This window comes from Cervus elaphus, chromosome 16, assembly GCF_910594005.1.
Source record: "Cervus elaphus chromosome 16, mCerEla1.1, whole genome shotgun sequence".
In the NCBI taxonomy this organism is placed as follows: domain Eukaryota; kingdom Metazoa; phylum Chordata; class Mammalia; order Artiodactyla; family Cervidae; genus Cervus; species Cervus elaphus.
In genome coordinates this window covers 22,356,222-22,378,816 of record NC_057830.1, presented here as the reverse complement: position 1 = coordinate 22,378,816, position 22,595 = coordinate 22,356,222, and the positions used below count along the sequence as shown (strand labels likewise).

At 39.8% G+C, this 22,595-nt stretch overlaps 1 protein-coding gene across 3 annotated transcripts in view; it reads left to right on the top strand.

Annotated features, from left to right (window-relative positions):
* SHC3 (SHC adaptor protein 3) overlaps nucleotides 1-22,595 on the top strand; it is a 179,806-nt gene that overhangs the window by 119,613 nt on the left and 37,598 nt on the right. For all 3 annotated transcript variants that reach the window (XM_043927465.1, XM_043927466.1, XM_043927464.1), the window contains one exon: nucleotides 6,311-6,437. In XM_043927465.1, the coding sequence (XP_043783400.1) occupies nucleotides 6,311-6,437 (127 nt within the window). The remainder of the gene's footprint in view (nucleotides 1-6,310; nucleotides 6,438-22,595) is intronic.

Genomic DNA, 22,595 nt, shown 5'->3' with positions numbered 1-22,595 from the left:
TTTATTGTTTGTAGATTTTTTGATGATGGCCAGTCTGACTGGTGTGAGGTGATACCTCATTGTGGTTTTAGTTTGCATTTCTCTAATAATTAGTGACGTTGAAAACAGCTCTTAATTAAGAGCATGGGAGATGAATCTTGAAGTTCTTAACTGTCTTGGATTAAGAAATCTGAAACAATGAAGAGCATGTGGATATATTAAGTGAACAAACTAGAGTTGACTGAAAACTATGCTTGAGTTTGTAGCCTCCAGCTCTCTGCTAAGAATTCATTGGTGTTCAGTGTTTGTTTTAAGGGGTGAGAGTTATCAGCCCACTAGGAGAAAGAGAGAGCAGTCATTGTTTGGTAGGGTCTTTTTCTGATTGGGCAATGATTCCAGGTGTCTCTGAGATTCCCTGTGTCAGTCACCAGTTGGTAGAGAATGTGGCTCTGAACTTGAACTCTTGGAGAGTCTGTGAGTCTAGATATGAGGACAGTAAGAGAGTCCAAGATGGAACCACCGCAAGGGCTGGACTGCCTTGGGGAGGCTGGATGGCTGTGAAGTGTGAGTTGGGAGTGGTGTGGGTGTGGTTGTGGGTGGAAGGGGTCTTGACTTCCTGAAAGGGCAGCACAGACCCTGAGAGGTTTTCTGCCTGTACTTGCAGAGTTCCCCCCATGGAACTAGGGCCCACCAAGGTGGAGTGGCCCATCCCACAGGGTATGGAAGTGGCCACTATGGTGGGAGACACATACTGGAGCCTCTGTTTATAGTCGCCGCTGATCTGAGATAGAGGGGGTGTTACTTTGTAATCAAACATAAAAGGTGCAATGAACCAGTGACATCCTTTCTGTGTATCAGTGGCTCCAGGACCACAGAGAGGGTATGGGAAGTTGGGTTTTACTTTCACAAAATTAAAAAAGAAAAAAAAAAACCACCACACAATAATCAGATAAAGAATCAACCCCTCCAAACTCTAAATGATTAAGAAAAGTATTCCAGAGATGGAAAGATAAATTCTTATCCATTATTGTTAGTGATGAACCTCACTCAAAATATTTATCTCGCTTTGAGATAATAACTGACAGTGTGATGCTTTCAGGGTCAACCGACATCTTGAACTTTTGTTTATCTTTGTTGCGTCATTTTTGAAAGGTAAAAAGGAAGTGTTAGTCATGTCCGACTCTTTGCCACCCCATAGACTGTGGCCTGCAAGTCTCCTCTGTCCATGGGATTCTCCAGGCAAGAATACTAGAGTGGGTTGTCATTCCCTTCTTCAAGGGCTCTTCCCTACCCAGGGATCAAACCAGTGTCTCCTGTATTGCAGACGGATTCTTTACTGTCTCAGCCACCAGGGAAACCCTACATATTTTAAAAGATATTTTTATAATATACATACCATTATATTGGACTTCCCAAGAGGCACTAGTGGTAAAGAATTTACCTGTCCATGCAGCAGACACAAGAGATGCAGGTTTGATTCCTGGATCTAGAAGAATCCTGGAGTAGGAAATGGCAACTCGTTCCAGTATTCTTGCCTGGAAAATTCCATTGACAGAGGAGCCTGGCAGGCTACAGTCCATGGGGTCGCAAAGAGTCGGACTCAACTGAGCACAAGGAAAGAAAGAACTATTATATGATGTTCATAATTTATAAATAAGTTAACGTCTATTGGGGACATATGCTCAGTATAGTGAAGCGTTCTTTACTGGTAAGCGTGAACACACCTTGACAACTTCTGTAAATAAGCCATCTGGGTGTTTGGTGCACGTGATAAGCATTGCTAGTGCTCACTTATGTCCTGACCTCCTTCCTCCCCAACTCCCAGGGGCCTGTAGTGCAGCCTCTCCCGGGTGGAGGAAGAGTCACGCGACGGTTCTGCGTGAGAGCAGAATGCATGAGTGCTGGTGCAAGGCCTGCTGTCTCTTTCTTCCCTGGCTCGTGGAGGAGGCCTTGTACTGAAATTCAGGATTAAAAGACGCAAGCAGCCTGGCTCATGGTGGCACCACCTGGCTGAGGAGAGTTGAGGTGATTGAGGAGGGCTGCCCAGGAACGAGCAGACAAGAATGGAGCTGACTTGTCACTGAGATGCTGGCGCTGTTTCTTACTGTGGCATCCCTTGTTTGTGCTGACTGACAGAGCAGCTGTCCCAAGCAGGGCTCAGAGAGCACGCTCAGATGAATGGAGGCCCCAGGTGGCCTGCAGTCCGTTCATCAGTTAGATGGCCGGGGCGGCCTTGAACACCAATGGACAGGTGCCGCCACTGGCCTCTGGACTTATTTGCAACCATGGGGAAACTGAACCGGCCTCTTACCTAGTAATTTCTGCCCTGCCAGGGTCTACTATGCGTGGAAGACGTGTGGTTGCCATGTAGGTAAAGACGCCATATCTCAGTTCTATCTGATGTGATTACGAGGACCTCAGCATGTGCTGCTCCCAAGTGGCTCATCCCAGGTTGGGAGAGGCCTTTGTGGCGAAGCCCGATGAGGCCCCTTGCTAGTGTCAGGGCGGAGGTGGCTGCTGTGTGCTCTGAGTGAGCTCCTGGAGAGTGACGTCAGCCTTGCTTTTGGTCAAGAAAAGAGACCAGCTGGGTAAGCAAGCACCTCTGGTCCTCACCCCCCCACCTGTATACTACCGTTGACCCCCCAGTGGTACACTACTGTACCGCTACGAAACAGCCAGCTTCCTCCAAGAGGGACAGATTGAGGAATGACCTCATTTTGTTGCTCCTGTGTTTGTTCGGGGGCCACATTTTAGGTTTTACAACGTCATTTTGAGTTCTTGACTCTGGGTCCCACCACTCTGTATGTACTTTTTATCTAGTGCTTCTCCTTCTCACTCATGAATGACAGACACCTCCAGCTCCCTGTTTTCATTGTGGGATGTAAAACAAGCAGCCCCGGTGGTCACCTTTGGGGAGACCCTCGTAATCCTCCCACAAGTGAGGCTAGATGATAGTGGCTTTTAAACTAAAAACCATTGCAACACCGAGAGAAAATCCCAGGCCCAGAGAGACTGTCAGCCCAGGTTGGTTTTAGATTTGGAGTGAGTTTCTGGAGCATGGAGAAGTCATTCTACAGAAGGATCCTCAGACCCAACTACTAGATGATACTTACTCAGTCCATTGAGGACTGAGCCCGGCCCCAGAGCCTGGAGTCATAATTTAATTCTGCATCTGCAGGTTCTGTCACCCTCTTGTATCCAAATACTAGGGCTCCACTGTCACCAAACGAGGGTGCTTCCACCCAGAGCCCTGTATCTTCCAAAGGTCCCAGGAACTGACTTAAAGAAGGCCTGGACTTCAGGCCTGGACTTCTCTGGTGTGTAGAAGGTGAGAGGGCTGTGTGGACCTCTGCAGAAACCTTATTCTTCATTCACTGTGTTAAAGCCTAGGGCGCTGCTTTTCTCCTTAGAAGAAAAACAAGCTTCACTTTCTTGACTCATCCCCAGTCGTTATTCTGGTTCTCCAAAGTACCAGCCAGCTGGCTCCCTCGGCTGCTGCTGCTGCTGGGTTGAGGGGACAGGTGTGGCTGGAAACGGGGCAGACGGGGGAGCCAGTTGTCTTTCCCTCAATCCATCCTAGACTCCTATTTCCTTCCTGGCTGGAAAGACACCTCCAATCCTGTCCGTTAATGAATAACCACGTGACTACAACAGCTGCTTAATATGGGCTAGCTTTATGCTTACCTGGGTTAATAATAAATACCAATACCAATACTAACATAAAACAATATCATTATTGGATAACAGAAATACAGCTGGGGCATCTGTCTCCTGGGACAAATCCCTTGGCCATATCTGTGCTCGGGCTAGGGTATCCAAGGGATGGGGCTTCCCTGGTGGCTCAGTGGTAAAGGATCCACCCGCCAATGTAGGAGATGAGGAGACATGGGTTTGATTCCTGGGTTGGGAAGACCCCCTGGAGAAGGAAATGGCAGCTCACTCCAGTATACTTGCCTGGGAAAGCCTATGGACAGAGAGGCCTGGTGGGCTACAGTTCATGGGGTCACAAGAGTTGGACATGACTAAGCAGCTGAGCGTGGGCACGAGGCCCAAGGGGACTGCATTGCAGCCTGAAGCAGTGATCCAGTTACACTTGGTCTTCCCAGAAAATTCTTGCTTCTGTGTCCTCAGAGGCATGCTCCTTCCTTGAGCCTGTGAGGAGAAGAAACCGCAGGCTCCCCAGCCCAGCAGCCACCATCAGGGTGGGCTGTGCGGTGCCTGGCTGGCGTTGTGCATGGAGAAGGCGGCATCGTGATGGAAGAGCAGCCAAACTGTGGAGGTGGTGATGTCTCTGCTCCTTCCCTCGCAGTTTCCCATCTTAATGAGTCCTCTCTTTGCTGACTTCTCCTGCAGCGGCAATGCTTCTGCATCCCCCTAATCACTGCCCCAGGGAACAGCTCACTGCTGCAGCAATGCCTCTCCTCACTGCTGGGCATCCACTGCGCTCCTGGAGGCACCTACTTGAAACACAGTTGTGTCCTAACTGGTGGCAAGAGAAAGACGGAGTGTGACACACACATCTGTCATTTTCTCCAGGGAGAATGCCTTTATTTCATTAGTAGCAGAACATGTTCCACTGGTCAGGGTGCCACGTGGAGGGGCTGAGATGCTTCTGTGGGATGCCATGGGCATGTGTCTGGGGAGGAGACAGTTCTACTTGTAGAGCAGAGGGGGCCTTCTCTGGCACCTTCCTCCATTTGACCCTTTTTTCTCTGAAGGTCCCACATGGATTATGCCACAGCCTGGCCACCAGGAAGGCAGGCACCCCAATGGGTTAAGGGTTGCTCCAGGCCCCTGAGGGGCCCTCATCTGACTGCCAGCACCCCTTTTATGAGAACCAGCATGAATATCCAGCCTTGTCTGGTGTACATGCAGATGGCATGTGGTGGGTTGGTCATACTGGTTAATTAGTATCTCTTTAAATGCATCTTAAAAGTTAAGATGCTTTGAGTTGAGTCTTACTGCTCTGAGTTGCCACATTTGGTGATGACACTTTACTCCCCCTAGAAAATAAACAAACAACTTGCTCCAAAGGCCACAGGATACCTCAGGACTCATTCAGTAAGAGTCTGTTTAACTACAATGAGGTATCATCTCACACTGTTCAAAATGGCCATCATCAAAAAAAATCTACAAACAGTAAATACTGGAGAAAAGGGAACCTTCTTGCATGATTGGTGGGAATGTAAATTGATACAGTCCACTATGGAGAACAGATTTCTTGAAAAAATCTAGGAATAAAACTACCATATGAGCCAGCAATCCCACTATTAGTCATATACCCTGAGGAAAACCATGATTCTAAAAGACACATGTACCCCAATATTCATTGTAGCACTATTTACAGTAGCCGGGACATGGAAACAGCCTAGATGTCCTTCGACAGATGAATGGATAAAGAAGTTGTTGTACAAATATACAATGGAATAATACTCTGTCATAAAAGGAATGAATTTGAGTCAGTTCTGGTGAGGTGGATGAAACTAGAACCTGTTATACAGAGTAGAGTAAGTCAGAAAGAAAAAACAAATACCATATATTAACACATATACATGAAATCTAGAAAAAGGGTACTGATGAACCTATTTGCAGGGCAGTAGTAGAGATGCAGACATAGAGACCAGAGTTGTGGACCCAGCAAGGGAGGGGACAGGGTGGGGTGAATTGAGAGAGAAGCATTGAAACATATACATTACCACATGTAAAACAGATAGCCAGTGGGACTATGACACAGGCAGCTCAACTCACAGCTCTCTGACAACCTAGATGGGGTGGGAGGGAGTGAGAGGCGGGGAGGGAGGTTCAGGAGGGAGGGGACATATGTATACCTAAGGCTGATTCATGCTGGTGTATGGCAGAAACCAACATAATATTGTGAAGCAGTTATCCTCCAATTAAAAATAAATACATTTTAAAAAGAGTCAGTTTAAGTCCATTTTTAATGCTCATAGGGTCTTAGAGGGATTCCTTTGTCACATTAAGATTTCCCTCCAAACTCTATTTCCCAGTTGAGTTCAAAGTTGATATTTTATAGACTCTCAAGCAATTGAAAAGCCATCAAGTTGAATTTTAAAAATTCAAAATGGACTTACAGATAGAACCTTTACTTTTACAGAGAATAAGCTATTAAGAAATGGATCCCTGTGGTGAAGCTGTGTGTCTAGGGGCTCCTGGGAATTAAGCTGCAGGCAGAGCTGCCAGGACATGTTATGAAAGCCACCTCCTTGGCCCCCTCTTCTTCCCTGGGCTGCGGGGTTTCACCCTCAGGAAGAAGGGGCCTGGGCAGCTCCAGTGTCTGCCTCTAATGGGCCTGTCTCCCTTGCACCCACAGCTTGTCACATTCTGGAGTGTTGTGATGGGCTGGCCCAGGATGTCATTGGCTCCATCGGACAAGCCTTTGAGCTCCGGTTTAAGCAGTATTTGCAATGTCCTTCCAAGATCGCTGCTCTTCATGACCGGTGAGTAGTGCTGTGACACCATTTGCATGGCCTCTCTGCATTTTCTGACCTTTCCTCTTAAAATCACTTAAAAGGAGAAAAACCACAAAACCAGCTCCCTGAGGGGTGCTCTGAGCGGACAGTTAATCACGGCATCCTGGGCCTGGAGACACCTGGCCGGTGCTGGGCTGGGGCTCAGAAAACTGACAGATGGAAGCTGACATATGGGTGATGCTCCCAATGTTTAGAAAAACATTTTCTTGAAACTATAGTGACAGTAGCTAAGGTTACCAAAAAAACACTGTAATATGTTTTTATTCTGTTTCCCCTGCAAGCATGTGATGTTTCCATATGTTGTCTTCTTGGATCGCCGTCACCCCGGGTTCTACCTGTCCTGTTGTCCTCATCATCAGGGTTAGCCAGAATCCTGATTCAGAGGCTCCTGTCATGAGGCGCTATGCTTCGGATGATCAGCATTGGTTCTGCTTTATTGGACTTTGTAGCTTTCAGGCTCGATGGCTGTAGGCCCTGATCTTTGTCTCACCAGTTTTTTTCTGTAGGGAGAAGACTCTTGAGAGTCCCTAGGACTGCAAGGAGATCAAACCAGTCAATACTAAAGGAAATCAACCCTGAATATTCATTGGAAGGATTGATGCTGAAGCTGGAGCTCCAATCCTTTGGCCATATGATGCTAAGAGCTGATTCATTGGAAAAGACCCTGAAGCTTGGAAAGATTGAGAGCAAGAGGAGAAGAAGTGGGTGACAGGATGAGATGGTGGGATGGCATCACCAGCTCAGTGGACATGAGTTTGAGCCAACTCCAGGAGACAGTGAAGGACAGGGAAGCATGGCGAGCTGCAGTGCATGGGCATCGCAAAGAGTTGGACACAACTTACTGACTGAACAACAAGTTTTCTCTGTAAAATAGGAATAATAGTAGCCTGCAGTATTTTAAACATTAAGTTCGGTTCAGTTGCTCAGTCATATCTGACCCTTTGTGACCTTACAGACTGCAGCATGCCAGGCTTCCCAGTCCATCACCAACTCCTGGAGCTTGCTCAAACCTAGGTCCATTGAGTTGGTGATGCCATCCAATCATCTCATCCTCTGTCATCCCCTTCTCCTCCCACCTTCAATCTTTCCCAGCATCAGGGTGTTTTCCAATGAGTCATTTCTGCACATCAGGTGGTCAAAGTATTGGAGTTTCAGCTTCAGCATCAGTCCTTCCAATGAATATTCAGGACTGATTTCCTTTAGGATGGACTGGTTGGACCTCCTTGCAGTCCAAGGGACTCTCAAGAGTCTTCTCGAACACCACAGTTCAAAAGCATCAGTTCTTTGGTGCTCAGCTTTCTTTATAGTCCAACTCTCACATTCATACATGACTACTGAAAAAAACATAGCTTTGACTATATGAACCTTTATTGGCAAAGTAATATCTCTGCTTTTTAACATGCTGCCTAGGTTGGTCATAGCTTTTCTTCCAAGGAGCAAGTTCCTTTTAATTTCGTGGCTGCAGTCACCATCTGCAGTGATTTTGGAGCCCAAGAAAATAAAGTCTGTCACTGTTTCCATTGTTTCCCCATCTATTTGCCATGAAGTGATGGGACTGGATGCCATGATCTTAGTGTTTTGAATGTTGAGTTTTAAGCCAGCTTTTTCACTCTCTTTCACCTTCATCAAGAGGCTCTTTAGTTCTTCTTCACTTTCTGCCATAAGGATGGTGTTGTCTGCATATCTGAGGTTATTGATATTTCTCCTGGCAATCTTGATTCCAGCTTGTGCTTCATCCAGCCTGGCATTTTGCATGATATACTCTACATGTAAGATAAATTAGCAAGGTGACAATATACAGACTTGATGTACTCCTTTCCCAATTTGGAACCAGTCTGTTGTTCCATGTCCAGTTCTAACTGTTGCTTCCTGACCTGCATACAGATTTCTCAGGAGACAGGTAAGGTCGTCTGGTATTCCCATCTCTTTAAGAATTTTCCAGTTTGTTATGATTCACACAGTGAAAGGCTTTAGCATAACCAATGAAATAAAAGTAGATGTTTTTCTGGAACTCTCTTGCTTTTTTGATGATCCAGCAGATGTTGGCAATTTGATCTCTGGTTCCTCTGCCTTTTCTAAATCCAGCTTGAACATCTGGAGGTTCTCAGTTCACGTGCTGTTAAAGCCTAGCTTGGAGAATTTTGAGTATTACTTTGCTAGCCTGTGAGATGAGTACAATTGTGCAGTAGTTTGAGCATTCTTTGGCATTCCCTTTCTTGGATTGGGATTTGGAATTGGGATTGGAATGAAAACTGACCTTTTCCAGTCGTGTGGCTACTACTGAGTTTTCCAAATTTGTTGGCATTTTGAGTGCAGCACTTTCACAGCATCATCTTTTAGGATTTGAAATCACTCAGCTGGAATTCCATCACCTTCATTCGTTTTGTTCATAGTGATGCTTCCTAAGGCCCACTTGACTTCTCACTCCAGGATGTCTGGCTCTAGGTGAGTGATCACACCATCATGGTTATCTGGGTCATGAAGATATTTTTTGTACAGTTCTTCTGTGTATTCTTGCCACCTCTTCTTAATATCTTCTTCTTCTATTAGGTCCATACCATTTCTGTCTTTTATTGTGCTCATCTTTGCATGAAGTGTTCCCTTGGTATCTCTAATTTTCTTGAAGAGATCTCTAGTCTTTCCCATTCTATTGTTTTCCTCTATTTCTTTGCATTGATCACTTAGGAAGGCTTTCTTAGTTCTCCTGGCTATTCTTTGGAACTCTGCATTCAGATGGATATATCTTTTCTTTTCTCCTTTGCCTTTCGCTTCTCCTCTTTCCTCAGCTATTTGTAAGGCCTCCTCAGCCAACCATTTTGCCTTTTTGCATTTCTTCTTCATCGGGATGGTTTTGGTCATTGCCTCCTGTACAATGTTACAAACTTCCAACCATAGTTCTTCAGGCACTCTATCTATCAGATCTAATCCCTTGAATCTATTTGTCACTTTCACTATATAACTGTAAGGGATTTATTTGATTTAGGTCATACCTGAATGGTCTAGTGTTTTTTCCCTACTTTCTTAAATTTAAGTCTGCATTTGGCAATAAGGAGTTCATGATCTGAGCCACAGTCAACTCCTGGTTTTGTTTTTGCTGACTGTATAGAGCTTCTCCATCTTCGGCTGCAAAGAATATAATCAATCTGGTTTTGGATTGAACACCTGGTGATGTCCATGTGTAGAGTTGTCTCTTGTTGGAAGATGGCGTTTGCTATGACCAGTATGTTCTCTTGGCAAAACTCTCTTAGCCTTTTCCCTGCTTCATTTTGTACTCCAAGGCCAAACTTGCCTGTTACTCCAGGTATCTCTTGACTTCCTACTTTTGCATTCCAGTCCCCTATGATGAAAAGAAACTCTTTTTTTGGTGTTAGTTCTAGAAGGTCTAGAACTGAGTTTAAATGTTTCATTTAAACACTAAATGAAATAGTAAATGTAAACAGGAATTGTGAGATGTTTAGTTTATTATAAAAAATGTTCGGCGTCTACTCTTGAGTTTTCTTGGGAGATAAGAATATTCCATGCAGCACTAAGAAGAAAGTAATGAGGCATTTGGTCATTCAGTCACTTCTCCTACTGAAAGCTTATTACAATGGTGTGTTCACTGTCAATAAAAGTTAATTTCTCCTGAATTTACTTTTCTTCCAACTTCTATGGCCATATTCTGGACTTATTTGTGAAGGCATTATACTCCTCTGTCTTCATTATCTCTCTGAAGTCTTCAACTTTCTTGAAAGAGATTTTTAATTTTTTTTTCATCCACTGGAAAATTTTTTTTAAGGTATTCATTCTGGGGGTGCCTATGAAGGCCCCATTTTTCCTGGTTGACAAGGACTTCTGCAAACTTATTAAAGCTGAGTGAAAAAAGAGAAAGTAGTGGGGACCGTATAGCCCTTGGCAGGACAGTGGGTGAACAAAGTTCTAAATTTTGTATTATAATGGAATATAGTCATTAAACAGAATTCATCAGTTTATGTGTATTATCAAAATGAATCTCAAACATTTTAAATGATGTAAAAAAGGATATGAACCATTTATGGAAAATTTAAAAACACATAAATGATTGTACATGTAGCTTATGAATAAATGCATGTGTATAAAGAGTATAAAAACATGCAAGAATATTACACACCAACTCTAGGACATTTGAGGATGGCAGGCACATGTATGCATGCATGTTCAGTCATGTCCAACTCTGCAACCCCATGGGCTGTAGCCCACCAGGCTCCTCTGTCCATGGAGTTTCCCAGGGAAGAATATTGGAGTGATTTGCCATTTCCTACTCCAGGTGATATTTCTGACTCACAGATTGAACCCATGTCTCTTGCATCTCCTGTATTAGCAGGCAGATTATCTACCACTGTGTCACCTGGGAAGCCCAAATTTTTGTACACAGAAGCTAGGTGCATGCATGCATGCTAAGTCGTGTCCGATTCTTTGTGACCCCATAGACTGTAGACTGCCAGGCTGCTCTGTCCATGGGATTCTCCAGGCCAGAAGACTGAAGTGGGTTGCCATTTCCTCCTTCAGGGGATCTTCCCGACTCAGGGACTGAACTCGCGTCACCTATGTATCCTATATTGACAGGCAGATTATTTACTACTGAGCCACCTGAGAAACCTACAGGGGCTTGGGGTGGGCTATAACTGGTTTTGTTAAGTGTATCTCTTCCCTAACATTTTATAAGGACAGTGTTCCAGTATGTAAAAAGAATTTTGCAGTAAACACCTGTATAACCAACCATCTAGATTCTGCTATTAACATTTTACTGTTAACATCACATATTTATTCATCCAGTGTGAGTCTGACAAATTTTATTTCTTTAAAAAGAAAGGAATCAAATATAGCAAACTGTTCACACTTGTTTAATCTCGGTGGTGGATGTGTAGGTGTCTTTTATATTAATTTAGCTTTTCTGTACTTTCAAAATATTACATAAAAGTCAAATAAATACTATTAAATTAGTATGTACAAAAATGAGTGGGGAGAGTTAATTGAACTACATGCTTCTCTGGGCATATACTTAAGGTGTGAAGTCCTTACATGTTTCTATATAATAAAGTTTGAAGAAGTTTGGGGGAAAGAAAATGAAGTAGAGAGATCTTATCTATTGAGAAAACATTGAATCCAATATGCAAGTAATGGTAAAAAATTTCTAAAGCAGAGTATCAGCCAGGGGTCCTGTGTTCCCTGACATCATTCCCATCTGGCCTGACAAACTGCTTGTGTCCATTGAGCAGGTCTGAGACCCATCAGGTGGGAAAGTGCTGCCTTCTGGCCCTGCTGGGGCCATGAGAGAGCACATCTTGCCTCCAGCTGCCACACTCTTTTTCCCTTCCCCACCCTTTTCCAGAGACCCTGGACTGCAGAAGTCACTGGCCCATTTTCCTTCTAGATTTCCCAGAGGCCAGCAAGACAGGAGGTTCTGTTTGTGAGCAGTTCTCCTTGGGTTTGCTTCTCGCTTGCTCAGGCCATTTCTCTTCAAATTGGGAATGAGCTGGAAGTGTGAGAATTTGGTATAATCAGCTTCTTTGTCCACATTCCTCCAAGCAGAGTTGGGGACAGATGAGTGTGGAGTGAGTGTGGTGGCATTAGGGCCCAGGAAGCTGCCCTAGCATCTCAAAGTTTCAGGCTGGTGCACATGGCTTCCTCTCTCTTCTCTTGCTGCTGGTGGTTGGATGACTTTACTTATTATTCGTGAATTACTTTTTGCTCATTGTATTAATTATTGGGGGACAGATTCTGTATCTGGAATCATCACCCATCTCCAACTGGAAATCAAAAATAGTACTTTTAAATGAATGGAAATTTTGGTATGGTCTGATTTTCCTTAGAAGATTTTTCCTCGTCAAAATCCAGGGTCATTTTCAACACAAAATCAGAGAAGACAATGAAAAAGAATTCAAATGTAGTCAAATCTCTTTTGATTATTAAAAAATTTTTTGATATGTAATTTATGATGAAAATACCCTTTTGGAATATATAGTTCTGTAGTATTTAGTACTGTCAGAGACTGTATAACTATCATTCCTATATAATTCCAGAACATTTTCATCACCCCAGCAAGAAACTCCATACTTATTAGCAGTTAATTCCCCAACTTGCAATCTTCTCTCCTGAGATAATCATTGTTCTACTTTCTGTCTTCATTGATTTGCCAGTTCTGGATATTTTATATGCATGGAATCATAGAATATGTGCTTGACTACTTTCACTTATTGGATTGTTTTCAAGGTTAAGCTATGTTGTAGCATGTATCAGTATGGCATTTTTAGGATGGAATAACATTCTTTTGCATACATTTGTTACCTTTTGTTTATTCTTTCCTTGGTTTATGGATATTAAGGTTGTTTTCACCTTTTAGTTCTCATGAATTGTGCTGCTGTGAAGATGTGTACAAGTTCTTGTGTGAACAGATGTTTCAATACTCTTGGGTATATAACTAGGAATAGAATTGCCTAGTCATATGGTAACTCTGTGCTGAAGTTTTAGAAACTGCCAAACTGATTTCCAAAGTGGTTGTACCATTTTATATTTTCACCAGAATGTATGAGTTTCAATTTCACTGATATTTGTTATTGTCCATCATTTTGATTTTAGCTATCCTCATGAGTACAAAGTGGTCTCTAATTGTGATTTTTGATTTGCATTTTCTTGATAACTATTGATGTCAAGCATCTTTTCATGTGCTCATTGGCTATTTGTATATCTTATTTGGAGAGATGTCTGCTCAAATCCGTGGCCCATTTTAAAAATTATAGTTGATTTACAGTGCTGTGTTACTTTCTGCTATACAACAATGTGAATCAGTTACATATATATATACACATATATAAATATGTATATATCTCCACTTCTTTTTAGATTTCTTTTCCCATATAGATCATTACAGAGTACTGAATAGAGTTCCCTGAGCTATACAGTAGGTTCTTATTAGTTATCTATTTCATATATAGTAGTGTGTATATGTCAGTTCCAATCTTGCAGTTTATTCCTCCCTCCCTTCTCCCCCCCTCTGGTAACCATAAGTACATTTTCTGCATCTGTGACAATTTCTGTTTCATAAATAAGTTCATGTGTACCATTTATTTGTTAGATTCCATGTATAAACGACATCATGTGATATTTATCTTCTGTGTCTGACTTGCTTTACTCCATGCTGGGTAATATTCCATTGCATGTATGTGCTGCATCTTACTTATCCATTCTTCTGTCGATGGACACTCAGGTTGATTCCATGTCCTGGCTATTGTAAATAGTGCTGTAATGAACATTGGGGTGTGTGTATAATTTCAAATTATGATTTTCTCCAGACATATGCGTATCAGTGAGATTGCTGGACCACATGGTAACTCTCTTTTTAGTTTTCTAAGGAATCTCCATAGTGTTCTCCATTGTGGCTTACCAGTTTACATTCCCACCAATGGTGGAGGAGAGTTCCCTTTTCTGCACACCCTCTCCAGCATTTATTGTTTGCAGACTTTTTGATGATGGCCATTTTGACTAGTGTGAGGTGATACCTCATTGTAGTTTTGATTTGTATTTCTCTAGCAATTAGTGATACTGAGCATCTTTTTTGTGTGCTTCTTGACCATCTGGATGTCTTCTTTGGAGAAATGTCTTTCTAGATCTTCCACCCATTTTTGACTGGGTTGTTTGTTCTTTATAATGAGCTGCATGAGCTGTTTATATATTTTAGATTATCTCTTGTTGGTTGCTGTGTTTGAAAATATTTTCTCCCATTCTGTGGGTTTACTTTTCATTTTGTTGATAATTTCCTTTGCTATGCAAAAACTTCTAAGTTTATTTAGGTCCCATTTGTTTATTTTTATTTTTGTTAATCTCAGAGATTAACCAAAAAATATCCTGCTGTGATTTATGTCAGAAAGTGTTCTGCCAATGTTTTCCTGTAAGCATTTTATAGTGTCTGGTCTTTCATGTAGGCCTTTAACCCATTTTGAATTTATATTTGTGTATGATGTTAGAGAATGTTCTAATTTCATTCTTTTAGATGTAGTTGTCCAGTTTTCTTAGTTCACTTATTGAGGACGCTGTCTTTTCTTCATTGTATATTCTTCCCTCCTTTGTCATAGATTAGGTGACCATAGGTGAGTAAGTTTATCTCTGGATTTTCTTTCCTGTTACACTGATTTATATTTCTGTTTTTGTGCCAGTACCACATTGTTTTGATTACTGTAGCTTGGTAGTATAGCCTGAAGTCAGAAAGACTCATTTTTCTTTCTCAAGATTGTCTTGGCTCTTCAGTGTCTTTTGTGTTTCCATACAAATTGTGAAGTTTTTCTTGCTGTAATTCTGTGAAAAAATGTTATCGGTAATTTGATAGAAGTTTCATTGAATCTGCTGATTGCTTTGGATAGTATAGTCATTTTGACAATGCTGATTCTTCCAATCTAAGAACGTGGTATATTTCTCCATCTGTTTATGTTATCTTTGATTTCTTTCATCAGTATCTTATAGTTTTCTGAATATAGGTCTTTTGCTTCCTTAAAGCAAGGTTTATTCCTAGGTATTTTATTCTTTCTGATGCAGTGATAAATGGGTTTGTTTCCTTAGTTTCTCTTAGTTTCTCTGATCTTCTGTTGTTAGTGTATTGGAATGCAAGAGATTTTTGTATATTAATTTTGTTTCCTGCAACTTTACCAAATTCTATTCTGGTAGTTTTCTGGTAACATCTTTAGGACTTTCTGTGTATAGTATCATGTCATTTGCAAACAGTGACAAATTTACTTCTTGTTTTCCAATTTGAATTCCTTTAATTTCTCTTTTTTTTTCTGATTGCTGTGGCTAGGCCTCACAAAACTATGTTGAATGAAAGTGGCAAGACTGCACATCCTTGTCTTATTCCTGATCTTAGAGAAAATCCTTTCAAATTTTTCACTGTTGAGAATGATCGTTGCTGTGAGTTTGTCATATATGGCCTTTATTATGTTATATTATTTCTCTGCTTACTTTCTGGAGAGTTTTTCTCATAAATAGTGTTGAATTTTGTCAAAAGCTTACTCTGCCTCTGGTAAGATGATCATATAGTTGTTATTCTTTAGTTCATTAGTATGGTGTATTATATTGATTGATTTACATATGTTGAAGAATCCTTGCATCCCCAGGATAAATACCACTTAATCATGTGTATGATCCTTTTAATGTATTGTTGAATTCAGTTTGTAAATATTTTGTTGAGGATTTTTGTGTCTTTGTTCATCAGTGATATTGGCCTGTAATTTTCTTTTTTTGTGTGATATCTTTATTGAGTTTTGGTATCAGGGAGATAGTGGCCTTGTAGAATGAGCTTCAGAGTATTCCCTCCTCTATAATTTTTTGAAATAGTTTGAGAAGGATAGGTTTTAACTCTTTTCTAGATGTTTGACAGAATTCATCTGTGAAGCCATCTGGTTCTGGACTTTTGTTTGTTGGAAGTTTTTAAACCACAGTTTCAATTTCAGTGACTCATGTGTTCATATTCTCTATTTCTACCTGTTTCAGTCTTTGAAGGTTGCACCTTTTGAAGAATTTGTCCATTTCTCTCTGATTGTCCATTTTACTGACACAAAGTTGCTTGCAGTAGTCTCTTATGGTCCTTTGTGTTTCTGTGGTGTCTGTTGTAACTTCTCCTTTTTTCGTTTCTAATTTTATTGATTTGAGTCCTCTCCCTTTTTTTCTTGATGGGTCTAGCTAAAGGTTTATCAACATTATCTTCTCAAAGAACCAGCTTTTAGTTTCATTGATCTTTGCTATTGTTTTCTTTTGTCTCTATATCATTTATCCCTGCTCTGATCTTTATGACTTCTCTCCTTCTTGAGGATTGTTGAGATTTTGTTTGTTCTTCTCTCTCTAGTTGCTTTATGTGTAAATTTAGGTTGTTTACTTGAGATTTTTCTCATTTCTTGAGGTAGGATTGTATTGCTATAAAGGTCCCTCTTAGAACTGCTTTTGCTGCATCTCACAGATTTTGGACTGTCATTTTTTTGGTGCCATTTGTCTCTAGATGTTTTTTGATTTCCTCTTTGATTTCTTCAGTGATCCATTGATTGTTTAGTAACATATTGTTTAATCTCCATGTGTTGGTTTTTTTTTTGACAATTTTTTTTTAAACTGTAGTTGATTTCTAATCTCATAGCATTGTGGTCAGAAAAGATGATTAATATGATTCAAATTTTCTTGAATTTACCAAGTCTTGATTTGTGGTCCAAAATGTTATCTATCCTGGAGAATGTTCCATGTGCACTTGAGAAGAAAGTGTTTTCTGCTGCTTTTGGATGGAATTTCTCATAGATATCAATTAAGTCTATCTGGTCTAATGTATCACTTAAGTCTTGTGTTTCTTTATTACTTTTGTCTCTGCATGATCTGTCCATTGGTGTAAGCAGGTGTTAAAGTTCCCCAGTATTATTGTGGTACTGTTGATTTCCCCTTTCATGTCTGTTAGCATTTGCTTTATATACTGAGGTGCTCCTATGTTGGGTGCATATACATTTATAATTGTTATATCTTCTCGGATTGATCCATTGATCATTATGTAATGACCTTCTTTGTCTTTTGTAACAGTCTTTATTTTAATGTCTATTTTGACTGATAAAGGTATTTCTACTCCAGCTTTCTTTTGATTTCCATTTACAAGGAATGCCTTTTCCCATCCCCTCAGTTTCAACCTGTATGTGTTTCTAGGTCTGAAGTGAGTCTCTTGTAGACAGCATATATATGGGTCTTGCTTTTGTATCCATTCAGCCAGTCTGTGTCTTTTGGTTGGAGCATTTGATCCATTTACATTTAATGTAATTATTGATATGTATGTTCCTAAAGCCATTTTCTTAACTGTTTTGGGTTTGTTTTTGTAGTTCTTTTTTCCTCACATCTTCTTTTGTTCTTTTCTCTTGTGGTTTGGTGACCATCTTTAGTGTTGTGTTTGAGTTGGTTTTTCTTTTTTGTATGTGTATCTATTGTAGTTTTTCTTTGCTGTCACCAGTTCTGATCTGCTGCTGCTGCTGCTAAGTCACTTTAGTTGTGTCCAACTCTGTGCGACCCCATAGATGGCAGCGCATCAGGCTCCCCCACCCATGGGATTTTCTAGGCAAGAGTACCAGAGTGGGTTGCCATTGCCTTCTCCGCAGTTCTGATCTAGGAGTCTACATATGTACAAAGTCTATATATGTACAAAGTCTCATGTTTTAGGTTGCTGATCTCATTCTACTTAGAGAAGTTTGTTAGCATTTGTTGTAAAGCTGGTTTAGTGGTGCTGAATTTTCTTAGCTTTTGTTTGTCTGTAAAGCTTTTGGTTTCTCCACCAAATCTAAATGATATCCTTTCTAGATAGAGTATTCTTGGTTGTTGGTTTTTCCCTTTCATCACTTGAAATACATCTTGCCACTCCCTTCTGGTGTAAAGTTTCTGCTGAAAAATCAGCTGATAACCTTATGCGGGTTCTCTGTATATTACTTGTTGTTTTTCCCTTGTTACTTTTCATATTTTTTCTTTGTCTTTAATTTTTGTCAGTTTAGTTAATATGTGTCTTGGTTTATTCCTCCATGGTTTCATCCTGTATGGGATTCTCTGCACTTCCTGAACTTGAGTGAGTGTTTCCTTTCTCATGTTAGGGAAGTTTTTGACTATAATGTCTTCGATTATTTTCTCCAGCCCTTTCTCTTTCTTTTCTCTGTCTGGGACCCCTATAGCATGAGTGTTGGTGCATTTAATACTATCCCAGAAGTCTCTGAGAGTACCTTCATTTCTTTTCACTCTTTATTCTTTATTCTGCTCTGTGACAGTGATTTCCATCACTCTGTCTCCCAGCTCACTTACTTGTTCTTCTGCCTCAGTTATTCTGCTATTGATTCTGTCTAGTCTATTTTTCATTTCAGTTGTTGTATTATTCACTTCTGTTCATTTGTTCTTTAAGTCTTCTAGCTCTTTATTGAACATTTTATGTATACTCTTCATCTGTACCTCCACTCTTTTTCAGAGATTTTGGATCACCTTTACTATCATTACTATGAATTCTTTTTCAGGTAGATTGCCTATCTCCTCTTCATTTAGTTGTTCTTGTGGGTTTCTATCCTGTTCCTTTGTTTGCAACATATTTCTCTGTCATCTCATTTTGTATAACTTACCGTGTTTGTGGTCTCCTTTCCACAGGCTTCAGTATTATATTTCCTCTTGCTTCTGGCATCTTCCCATTAGTGGATGAGATTTGTCTAAGGGCTTGTGTAGGCTTCGTGGTAGAAGGGACTGGTGCTTGCCCTTTCGTGGGTGGAGCTGGTCTTGAACCTCTAATGGGCAGGGTCCTTAGTCCAGTTTTAAGATTGCATTATTTGTCTTTTTATTGTTGACTTGCATAAATTCTTTATATATTCTGGATACAAGTCTCCTTCCAGATATATGATTAGCAAATATTTTTTCTTATTCTTTGTGTTGTCTTGCATTTTCTTAATAATGTCCTTTGAAGGACCATCCTTTTTAACTTTGATGAGGTCCAAGTAATTTACTTATTTTCTCTTTGGTTGCTTTTGCTTTTGGTGTCTTGTGTAAGAAACCATTGCCTAATCCAAGATCATGGGGATTTACATCTATGTTTTCTTCTAAGTTTTAATTCTTACATTTAGGTCTTTAATCCATTTGAGTTAATTTTTGTATACGGTGTGATTTAAGGGTCCAACTTTCACAAATGATTATCCAGTCATCACAGCACCATTTTTTGAAAAGACTATTCTTTTACGTAGTGAATTGTTCATCTTTGTTGAAATCTATTGACTATAAATGTATGGGTTTGTTTATGGACTCTTAATTTTGTTCCATTGATTTATATGTCTATCCTTATGCCAATACCATATAGTCTTGACTAGTATAGCTTTATAGTTAGTTTGAAGTGAGGTAGTATGTGTCCTCCAGCTACATTCTTCTTTATTAATGTTTGACCCTGATCACTATTTTGGGCCTCTTGCAATTTCAAATGAATTTTAGCATAGCTTGTTTATTTTTACCAAAGAAGACAATTGTGATTTTGATAGAAATTATCTTGAATCTATAGACCTATTTGGGGAGTACTTCCATCTTAACAGTATTACACCTTTCAATTCATGAATACAGGATGTCTTCCCACCTGTTTAGAATTCCTTAATTTCTTTCAACAATGTTTTATAATTTTCAGTTATGAGTCTTGCACTTGCTTTGGTAGTTATTACTACCAAAAGGATAAATCTTTTATTCTTTTTGATACTATAAGTGACATTGCTTGTTAATTTGGTTTTTATTGTTAATATATAAAAATACAATTGATTTTATACACTGATTATGTATTGTGGAAACTTGCTGAATTCATTTATTTTTTATTATTCACTTAGCTCTAATCATTTGTGTGTGTATGTGTATTCCTTAGTATTTTTTATGTACAAGATTGTGTCCTGTGCAAGTAAATATAGTTTTATTCTGACTTACTAATCTGAATGCCTTTTATTTCTTTTTATTATATAATTGTCCTGGCTAGAATCTCTAGTACAATGATTAGAGGTGGAAAGTTGGGACAAACTTATTATGTTCCTGATCTTAGGAGGGAAATATCCAGAATTTTCCCATTAATTGTATTCTTAGCTGTGGACTTTTCATAGATTATCTTTTTGGGGTTGAGAAAAAGGCCTTTCTATTCCAAGATTTTTGATGGTTTTTTTATCATGGAAAACTGTCAGATTTTGTCAAATGATTTTTCTGTGTCTAGATATGAGTATTTGGCATTTGTTTTTATTCTATTGCTATGACATATTACATTAGTTGATTTTGAATGTTTAAAAACGTTGCATTACCAGGGAAATATCACTTAGTCATGGTCTATGATTTTTTTTGTATTTTGCTGGAGAATTTTTGTCTTGCTAGTATTTTGTTGAGAATTTTTCCACTCATATTCATAAAAGATATTGGTCTGCAGTTTTTTTTTTCCTTGCAGTGTCTTTGGTTTTGGCAGCTGGATAATATTGGCATCATAGAGTTAGTTTGAAAACTTCCCTCCTCTTCTGTTTTTTGGAGGAATTATGAAGAATTGCTATTAATTCGCCTTTAGATATTAGATAGAATTCACCAGGAAGCCATATGATTCTGGGCTTTTCTTGGGAAGCAAGATTTTGATTACTAATTTAGTCTCATTGTTAGAGTTATCTTCAGGTTTTCTATTTCTTCTTGAGTTATTTTTGATAGATTGAGTCTTCATAGGAATTTTTCCATTTCATCTAGATTATCTAATTTGTTGGTATATAATTTTTAATAGTTTCTCTTATAATCCTTTTAATTCATGTATGATTCGTAGCAATTTTTCATCTTTTCTTCCTAATTTTGGTAATTTGAGTCTTCTCTGTTCTTTCTTGGTCAGTCTAGCTATAGATTTGTTAATACTGTTGATCTTTCTAATAACCAACTTGGTTTCATTGCTTTTCTATATTGATTTTCTGCTATTTTTATTTCTACCTTAATCTTTATTGTTTTTCCTTCTGCTTGCTTTGGGTTTAACTCTTATTTTCTAGTTTATTAAGGTAGAAATTCAGGTTGTTGATTTGATATTGTCTATTATCATACAGGCATTTATAGCTCATAAAGTTCTGTTAAACACAGACTTTCCCTGTAAGTCTTAAACCCCTCAAAGTCATCCACGAGGGTTGAAACTAACTTCTTCCAAACTCCTATTAATGTTGAAGATTTTACCTCTTTCCATGAATCATGAGAGTTTTTGATAGCATCTAGAATGATCAGTCCTTTCTAGAAGTCTTTCAATTGACTTTGCTCAGGTCGATCAGAGGAATCACTACTTATGGCAGCTATTGCCTTATGAAATGTATTTCTTAAGTAATAAGACTTGAAAACTGAAATTACTCTTTGATTCAGGGGCTGCAGGATGAATGTTGTATTAGAAAGCTTAAAAACAACATCAATCTCAATTAGAACTCTTGGGTGACCAAGTGCATTGTCAATAAGTAGTAATATTTTGAAAGGAATTATTTCTTTCCAAGCAATAGGTCTCAACAGTGGACTTAAAATATTCAGTAAACCATGCTATAAACAGATATGTTGTTGTCCAGACTTTGCTGATCCATTTATAGAGCATAGGCAGAGTAGATTTAGCATAATTCCTCAGGGCCCTAGTTTTCAGAATGGTAAATGAGCCCTGGCTTCAACTTAAAGTCACCGACTGCATTAGCCCCTAGCAAGAGTCAGTTTGTCCTTTGAAGCTTTGAAGCCAGGCATTGACTTCTCTCTAGCTCTGAAATTCCTAGATGGTGTCTTCTTCCAAAATGAAGCTATTTTGTTTACATGGAAAATCTATTGTTTAGTGTATCCACCTTCGTTATCTTAGTGAGATACTCCAAATAACTTGCAATTGTTTCTATCAATATACCAGCATTTGCTGCTTTGCCTTGCACTTTGATGTTATGGAAATATCTTCTTTCCTTAAATCTCACGAACCAACTTCTGCTAGATTCAAGCTTTTCTTCTGCAGCTTCCTCATCTCTTATAAATTGAAAAGAATTGGGATTCACTTGCTCTGGATTAGGCTTTGGCTTAAGGTAACATTGAGGCTGGTTTTATCCTCTATCCAGATCTTTCATGCATTGGAGAAGGAAATGGCAACCCACTCCAGTGTTCTTGCCTGGAGAATCCCAGGGACCCGGGAGCCTGGTGGGCTGCCGTCTATGGGGTCGCAGAGTCGGACACGACTGAAGCGACTTAGCAGGAGATCTCTCAAAAGGTCTCCATATAAACAATAGGACTGTTTTACTTTCTTATTACTCATGTTCACTGGAGTAGCTGCTGTTGCTGTTTGTTGTGGTTGTTTGTTTTAATGATTTTCCTAAACCAACGTAGTAAAGTCTATATTTTGTTACATATGACCACTGACAACTCTGTTCAGGTCACTTATTAGACAGCTAATGATCAAAGAGAGATTTAAATGTCTGAAATCACTAAGTCCTCCAGCTTTTGCTGAGTTACTCTGTGTGAATCTTGGGGAACTCCTTCAACACTTAGCTGGGCAGTTGGCAACTCTGCTTTAGCTTTCACTTTCTGCTTGTGCAAAACTTCAAGGTCAGTGCAGATGAGAACTGATGCCTTCTTACATCTTTTCTGAGCAGGCACACA